The 9,043-nt window shown below is 48.8% G+C and overlaps 1 protein-coding gene across 1 annotated transcript; it reads left to right on the top strand.

Annotated features, from left to right (window-relative positions):
* The first annotated feature begins 3,160 nt into the window (after positions 1-3,160).
* On the top strand, positions 3,161-3,805 carry LOC138071884 (melanoma-associated antigen B18-like). The gene has a single exon (XM_068963263.1). The coding sequence runs from the start codon at positions 3,161-3,163 to the stop codon at positions 3,803-3,805; it is 645 nt and encodes a 214-aa protein (XP_068819364.1).
* Positions 3,806-9,043: the final 5,238 nt, after the last annotated feature.

Raw genomic sequence — 9,043 nt, 5'->3', positions numbered from 1 at the left:
TTCATGATGAACAGACATTGTAAGACTGTCAATTTTCTGTAACTCCAATACACATTTAGTACCACATTCCGAGTAGTTGAAACCACAATGAAACACAGTCTCCTGTTTTTTGTACCCAGAAGTAACCATGGAAATCTTATGGAAGGAATAAAGAAAACTATTAACAAAAGTGAAAACATAAAAGTAAATAATCCCTGATGGATAGTCAGTCTCCTCGGAACTTGACCCTAAGTGTGCCCAGGTAGGGGAGTACTTAAGAGACTGGCACAGATGTGCAGCCTGCAAGGGAAGCAGACAGCAGGATCAGCTGCAAAAGGCTTTAAACTTGAGCCCTGGGATCATGAATCTCCACTGCTTCACGGAAGGAATCTGAGGCAGCACCTCCGAGGCCCCATGCCAGGACCAAGGGGCACCAAAGTTTGGCTTGGTTTGGCAGTACAGCCCAGATCATGAAATAACCAGCACAAAGTTTGTTGTGTGTGTGCTTATTCACTGAGTTGTGTCCAACTCTTCGCGACCCCATGGACTGTAGCCCACCAGGCTCCTCTGTCCAAGGGGAAACTCCAGGCAAGAATACTAGAGTGGGTTGCCATGCCCTCCTCCAGGGGGTCTTCCCAATCCCCGGATTGAACCCAGGTCTCCCACACCGCAGGCAGATTCTTTAGTGTCTGAGCCACCAGGGAATGCTAGTGGATGAGAACAGGCCTTTTGAAATGATCACCTTAATAGACTATCACCCAGGGACTAAAAGAGAAAAGTTAGTATCACAGGAATTGTAAAAGCGACAGAACTTCATCTCAGAACTTTTGAGCAATGACCCTGCAGTCGACTGAGAGCCCACAGTGAGAACTGTCAGGCTAAGGAGCCCCTTCACTTACTCTTCTGGAATTGTATGAGCATGGCTGGGGACAGCGGTGGACTTATACCAGAAAGGGAAGGATTTCCAGGCCCTGTCAGCAGTCAATATGAATGAAGTTTCTGAGTGAGATGTGAGGGGTTCCACACCTCAGAAGACAGTTTCCCATCCTTCCCTCTCAGCTCATCTTACCTGTAGCAGCCATTTCCAGGAAGCCTCGGGTAGAAATGGTGAGATGAGACGTATGTGCACTTCATACCACGAAACTCGGGGGTTCACATTTTCGATATGAGGCCTTGGCCTCGGATCAGCAGATGGGACGTAGCCCAGCATCTACAGGGGTTAAGGCAAGGCATGGAGAACGACAGAGCATCGCTTACTCCAGAAGAGGGAACCCAGAGAGCCCTCGCTGTTGGTCTCATGGGCTCCAGGACGGCTGTTAGGCGTGGGCTCCCCAATTCTTCCTGCTGCGGGTGCTGACACAAGTGAGAGGCATAGAGTGAGCCAGCTGTCAGTTCAGGACAGGGACGTCCCAGGAACCCTTAAGAGTCAAGGGAAAATCCACGTGCCAATCCCGGGAGAAGCTCCCCTGGAACCCCGCCTGTCCAGGTCCCGCCCCTGCTGCCCTCCTGGAGCTCAGATGCGCAGGACAGGAAGTGACGTCCTCCTAAGCACGCTGAGGGAGCGACGCCATCCTTGACAGTGCCGCTATCTCTGAGAGCTGCCATTGACGGTGGCCAGAGGGAGCAGTCCCAAGTGTCATCGGGTGTCAAGATCGGACATGACGTGAGTTACGAGTGCAGGGACATGTCTCTGCACCCCGAATCCCTTTTCTATCTGAAAAGAGGGGGCTGCACAGCCTCTGGGCACCCTAGCCCTGCACTCAGACCAGAGGATCCAGCCTAGCTCTTAGGCCCCAAGACCATCCAGTAACCCCTAGGGGGTCTCGGGAAAGAATGCCTCAGTCAGGCTCTGCTGGACCCCAGCTCCGCTCAGTAGTGGGAGAGCCACGAGCCCTGTGGAGTGAAGAAGGGACCCTCGGGGGTACTGAGGGTCTCCATGCAGCAGAACGGCAGCCATGTGTAAACCCCCACTCACCGCGATTTGGCTGCGGATCATCCGGGCAGCCGCCAGAAAGATCTAAAGGCTGAGGGGCTCCCTCACTGCGATTAGGACATGGGACACTCGAAGAAGAGGGGACTTGGGTCTGAGGGGCTGGCAGCTGGTCAGTAGAGGGAGAATATCAGGGTTCGGGAAGAGTCAGGATGAGGACCATCCTCCCCGACAAACGGCCGACTCAGGACCCTCCCCTGTGCTCAGGACTTCCTCCCGGCCAAACATCGGGAAGGGGGGCGGCGGTCTGAAAGGGGAGTTTGGAGCCTGGTTGTGAAGGGGCAGCCACCAGACAGCAGAAGGGAAGGTCCTGGGACCCTCCATGGGAGGCTGAGTACGCCCTCCTCTCCTGGTCTGCGGTGACAGGGAAGGTGGCAGCGTCAATTTCAGACAAGAGAGGGAAACAGACGGGTGCAGGACATGGGGCATTGGATATGGTGGTGTCTCGCACCAGTTTTCATCCTGACTCTTAATGTCAGCTGAGAGGACCTGCCTCCCCTGACAGCCCCCACTGCGCCCCCCACCCCGTCTTCTAATGCCCAGGCAGGACTGTCTGCTGCGCCCAGGGCTCACTCTCCCTTGCTATTCAGCGGTCCCAGGGGACATGCTGACCAGGAGAACAGGAGCCCTGTGGGTCCTAGAGCACTGGCCTCGAGGACCCTTCAGAGGCGGCTTCCATTCAAGCCAGGGAGGACTCTCCTCGCTGAAGGTTCTCACAGCATGTCCTTGTCCCTCCTCCAGGTGCCCTCCTTGCCTGCTTTCCTGCCTGAACTCCCACCTCCGGTACCTGATCTGCTGTCAGCATGCCTCGGAGGCACAAGAACAAGTTCCATGCCCGCGGGAAACGCCACCAGGTCCGGGGGGACACTCAGGAGGCCCAGGCCAGTGCTGCTGCAGCCCCAAAGGAGGGAGTGCCCCTCCTCCCCTTCTTCTGCCCCTCAGGGTTCTCCCCCGAGCTCCCCTGCTGCTGGCGATCGCCAGGAGCTTGAGGGAGCCATGGCCCCTAGCTCTCCTGATGCAGGGCCTTCCTGTGCAGGATCTGACGAAGGTGCCCAGGGCCCAGAGGAGGAAAGTGCAGGTGCCTCCCAGGCAGCCCCTGCCACTCAGAGCACTCGCAGAGATCCTCTGGCCAGGAAGGCCAGGATACTGGTGGAGTTCCTGCTGGAGAAGTACACCAAAAAGTAGGCCATCATGCAGAATGCCCTGATGAAAATCTTCAGCAGGAAGTACAGGCAGCACTTCCCTGAGATCCTCACTACAGCCCTTGAGCTCATGGAGCTGGTCTTTGGCCTGGAGATGAAGGAAGTCGACCGTAGCAGGAACATCTACACCCTCATCAGCCAGCTCACCCTCGGGGGAAACGATTGTCCGAGTGGTGAGGGGGTGCTTCCGAAGTCTGGTCTCCTCATGGTGCTCCTGGGGGTCGTCTTCATGAATGGTAACCGTGCCACCGAGGAGGAGATCTGGGAATTCCTCAGTATGTTGGGGATCTATGCTGGGAGGAAGCACTCCATCTTTGGGGAGCCCAGAAGGCTCATCACCAAAGATCTGGTGCAGAAGGAGTACCTGAACTACCGCCAGGTGCCCCATAGTGATCCTCCGCGCTACGAGTTCCTGTGGGGCCCGAGAGCTTGTGCTGAGACCAGTGAGATGAAGGTACTGGAGGTTCTAGCCAAGTTCCACGGTAGGGTCCCTAGTTCCTTCCCAGACCTCTATGACGAGGCTCTGAGAGATCAGGCGGAGAGAGCAGGGCTGAGAGGTGTGGCCAGGGCTCCACCCATGGCTGAGGCTAGTGCCCCTTCCAAGGCCAAGTCCTGCAGCTCCTCCCACATCTAGGGAGGGGGCAGGGCACTTTGTTCCCTTTGTGTTGGAAGAGAGCAGTCAGGGTCCTAAATACTGCAGAGTAGTAGGGCTGGAGGGAACAAAACCCATATCTTCTTACAGTTTTAAATGGTAAGCGAGTTTAGATTTAGTTTGTTTAACAAAATATACATCTGTTTTCTTGTATTCATATGAGAAATAGCTAATGAAAGATGGTTTAAATTACAGTGGTAAAGAGGTGAAGGAGGTGTTTAGTATTTTCAAATGTTCTTACTTTTGATAAGGTTTATTGTGCTTCAGAATTCAAATGTATGAATCATATAAATTATAGTTTCTAGCCGTTTTAATGTTTTAAAAGTTTGAGTATTTGTAACACACACTGAAAGTACTGAATATATTGTTCACAATGCAAACAAGATAACATGATATTAGAAGAGAATTTTTCTTGAAGAGCAGTCAAGCTTCTAAAGAGCACGTGGTAGTAGGGGGTAGATCACATTTATTTCAATCACATTTCTCTTTTGTTTCACGCGAGTAACTTCTACATTTTATTTGTTTCTTTTTTTTTTTTTTTCAAATATTTTTACTTCCAAGAGGTTGTTTTTCTTCAGAGTACTAATTTGGTAATGATACTGCTGTTATATTCACTACTGTTTTAAAAGTTTTAAAGGTGCAGTTTTGGTAGATATAAAATAAATTCAGGAGCCATCTATATTGTCTTTCTGATCTGCAAATAGGTAACATAGCACTGCAAGAGTGATTTTCATGCTAATGTGAAAGAAGACCACAGAAACTATTGAGAAACGAAAAGAATAGAGTAAAAAGTCTGTAACTTGTGGATTACCTTATTTCCTTTAAGCTTTCTTTTCATACAAATAAAAAATACTCTGACTTATGTAGCTCATTTAAGAATATTTGTTTCTTTTGTCCTAATTCACTGCATATTCTCTGCTCTCTCCTGGATTAAAAATAAACTCAGATGGGAAGGTGGTATTTGAGGGGTTCATAGTAATCATGCTGCTGCTGCTGCTGCTAAGTCGCTTCCGTCGTGTCCGAGTCTGTGCGACGCCATAGACGGCAGCCCACCAGGCTCCCCCATCCCTGGGATTCTCCAGGCAAGAACACGGGAGTGGGTTGCCATTTCCTTCTCCAGTGCATGAAAGTGAAACGTGAAAGTGAAGTCGCTCAGTTGTGTCCGATTTGTAGCGACCCCATGGACTACAGCCTACCAGGCTCCTCCATCCATGGGATTTTCCAGGCAAGAGTACTGGAGTGGGGTGCCATCACCTTCTCCGATAGTAATCATAACTTTCACTTATTACAAAGCAATACTTCTTCATCAGTATGCCACTGCTTTATATGTAGTACATGCATTCCAGCATTCATGCAAGATCGGATTTAGCAGACTCCATTTATGGATGGATAACTTGCCAATTTCTCAAGTTCACAAACTGATGAAGTGACCTTCCTGGGACTAGTCCCCTGATCTGGATTCGTGCAGAGCCCACAATGTGCCACTTCTCCCAGCCTAAGCCAGACATCGTCTTTTCATTCAGTTTTCCTCCAAACACTCCAAAAAATGTGTCTTGTTGGATGCATGGGGCCCGGTCCCAAAGAACTGTTTTGGAATAAAGTTTAAAAAATGCTGATAAATGAATGGTATGAAAGAAGACAAAACTACTCAGGGACAAGGTGGTCATAAACACATGCAATGTCAGATACCCTGAAAAGATCAATATGCCCTCATTTATCCTTCCTGATTCTCAGGGACATAAAAGCCTTCGCTTAAGCGCTGTGTCCCCAGGTCAATGGATGGAAGAGTCCCAGCCTCTGATAGTTATCAAGGGGAAGATTTTAGAACACTAGATGTCCTACAGACTATATCCTGCTTCTTGCCTTGTGTGGTCATGGGGAGAGCAGTCTGTCTGAGGTGTGCCTTCCTTTCCTGCAGGGCAAGGGTGGAGGGGTTTTCAGGGACTTGAGCGCCTTGGTCTTGCAGCAGCAGCTCCAGTTCTGCCCAAGTAGGAGATCCTAACAAGCCTGCATAAGATTTACAGTGAGGACACTGGGTTCTGATGAGTGGACGCCCCCCATAACAAGGGGGATGGCACAGAGGAACAGGCAAGGGTAGCCAGGTAGTTGCTCTCTCAACTCCCAGTCTGTTGTCTCAAGAAGGTGAAAGCCTTGGCCACAGGCCAGCTGATTCAGCCAGTAGAGAGGGTGGATTCCCACATGCTACCGGAAGTCTGGGTAAGAAACCTGATCTAAGACTGGGAGACCACTGACTCCAGAAGAGAGTGGAGCCCTAGAATGTTCTCCTCCTCAGAGGGCCCCAATAGCTTTGCACACATCTGGTTCATCCTGTCTTCCAATCAAGAACTTCCAAGAAAGTAATGCCTTTGTTCTGAAGAGCACAGCCTCAGGTGAGCAGAGGCTGCAGTCTGGGTCTGGTCAGGAGTGAGAATGAGGTCCCAGAATGAGGGGCAAGAGGACCACTCAGCCCAGAACAGGGGAGACTGTGGAGGCCCATCCCTGATGTCAGCCTTATGAGACCCACGAGAAAGCTTTCAGGCTGAAGTGCTTCTCTTTCTGCTGGAGTGGTCTCAGGGAGGTGAGAGCCTTGGTCTACTGGGAGAAGCCTCACTTCAGTACAGAGTGGAAAACTAGTGACTCCAGATGAGAAGAAAGGGACTACACCTAGAACAAAGCCATGCCCATCTACACCTCGCAGTGGCAAATTTGGGAACGTGGGCATGATGCACCCCACACATTTCCTTTTAGAGCATCTCAGGTGGTGAGGCACTGGGGCTCAGGGGTCAACCTCAGGAGGAACTCCAGGTCATGCCAAGAGTCAAGTAGAGGACCATGAGGACTAAAGGAACCACTCACACTATACCACTTTTATAGAATCCCTCCCCTAGGGTCAGCCATGAGCGACCACAGGTTGGCAGCCCTCACATCCTCCAAGGTGGTCTCAGGGAATTGAAGGCTCTCGCATGAGAGGACAGGTCTTGTTAGGAGATGGGAAGTCAGTGTGAGGACCTGGAGAGAGGACAGTAATAGTGAAGAGAGGGAGGAAATACAGGTCTTCCTAGGGGCCTGACCGAGGACAGGTGCAGCCAGCCATCAGAAGGCCTCAATTTCCAGTCCCAGCTTTCTGTCCTGAGAGACCACAGGTAGATGTGGTAAGGTAGGCAACCTAGTTTCTTGAATGTTGAGTTTCTAGACAGAATTTCTTTTCTAGACAGGTTTTCACTCTCTTCTTTCACTTTCATCAAGAGGCTTTTTAGTTTCTTTTCGATTTCTGGCATAAGGGTAGTGCCTTCTACATATCTGAGATTATTGATATTTCTCCCAGCAATCTTGATTCTAACTTGTGCGTCATTCAGCTTGGCATTTCACATAATGTACTCTACATACAAGTTAAATAAGCAGGGTGACAATATACAGTCTGATGTACTCCTTTCGCAATTTGTCATCAGCCCATTGTTCCATGTCCAGTTCTAACTGTTGCTTCCTGACCTGTATACAGATTTCTCAGGAGGGAGGTTAGGTGGTCAGGTATTCCCATCTCTTAAGAATTTTCCACATTCTATTGTGATCCACACAGTCAAAGGCTTTAGGGTAGTCAATAAAGCAGAAGTAGATGCTTTTCTGGAATTCTCTTGCTTTTTCTATGACCCAATGCTGCTGCTGCTGCTGCTAAGTTGCTTCAGTCGTGTCTGATCTGTGCGACCCCATAGACAGCAGCCCACCAGGCTCTGCCGTCCTTGGGATTCTGCAGGCAAGAACACTGGAGTGGGTTGCCATTTCCTTCTCCAATGCATAAAAGTGAAAAGTGAAATTGAAGTTGCTCAGTCGTGTCTGACTCTTCGCAACCGCATGGATTGCAGCCTACCAGGTTCCTCTGTCCATGGGATTTTCCAGGCAAGAGTACTTCCCAGGCAAGAGTACCTATGATCCAATAGATGTTGGCAATTTGATCTCTGTTTCCTCTGCCTTTCCTAAATCCAGCTTGGACATCTGGACATTCTCGATTCATGTACTATTGAAGCCTAGCATGGAGAGTTTTGAGCAGTACTTTGCTAGCATGTGAGATGGGTGCAATTGTGTGGTAGTTTGAACATTCTTTGGCATTGCCTTCCTTTGGGATTGAAATGACAGCTGACCTTTTCCAGTCCTGTGGCTACTGCTGAATTTTCAAAATTTCCTGGCATATTAAGTGTAGCACTTTAAGCATCATCTTCCAAGATTTGCAAAAGCTCACCTGGAATTCCATCACCTCCAGTAGCTTTGTTTGTAGTGATGCTTCCTAAGGCCACCTTGACTTCACATTCCAGGATGTCTGTCTCTAGGTGAATGATCACTCCATCGTGGTTATTGGATCATTATTATCGTTTTAGTATAGTTCTTTTGTGTATTCATGGCACCTCTTCTAAATAGCTTCTGCTTCTGTTAGGTCCACACCATTTCTGTCCTTTTTGTGCCCAATATTGCATGAAATGTTCCCTTGGTATCTCTAATTTTTTGAAGAGAATCTAGTCTTTCCCATTCTATTGTTTTCCTCTATTTCTTTGGACTGACCAGTTAGGAAGGCTTTCTTATCTCTCCTTGCTATTCTTTGGAACTCTGCATTCAGATGGATATATCTGTCCTTTTCTCCTTTGCCTTTGCTTCTCTCCTTTTCTCAGCTATTTGTAAGGATTCTTCAGACAACCATTTTGCCTTTCTAAATTTCTTTTTCTTGGAGATGGTTTTGATCACCACCTCCTGTATAATGCTACAAACCTCTGTCTATAGTTATTCAGTCACTCTGTCTTCCAGATCTAATCCCTTGAATCTATTTGTCACCTCCACTGTATAATCATACGGGATTTCATTTAGGTGCTACCTGAATGGCCTACTGCTTTCCCCTACTTTCTTCAAATGGAGCCTGAATTTTGCAATAAGGAGTCCATCTTCTGAGCCACAGTCAGCTCTCAGTCTTGTTTTTGCTGATGGTATGGAGATTTTTCACCTTTGACTGCAAAGAATATAATCAATCTGATTTTGTTATTGACCATCTGGTGATGTTCATGTGTAGAGTCTTCTCTTGTGTTGTAGGAAGAGGGTGTTTGCTATGACCAGTGTGTTCTCTTGGCAACACTGTTAGCCTTTGCCCTGCTTCAATTTGGAGTTCAAGGACAAACTTGCTCTTACTCCAGTTATCACTTGACTTCCTACTTTCGCATTCCAACCCTCTATGATGAAAAG

This window comes from Capricornis sumatraensis, chromosome X (assembly GCF_032405125.1).
Source record: "Capricornis sumatraensis isolate serow.1 chromosome X, serow.2, whole genome shotgun sequence".
Classification (NCBI taxonomy): domain Eukaryota; kingdom Metazoa; phylum Chordata; class Mammalia; order Artiodactyla; family Bovidae; genus Capricornis; species Capricornis sumatraensis.
Note: the sequence above shows the minus strand (reverse complement) of the source record. Positions and strands in the feature narration are given on the sequence as shown.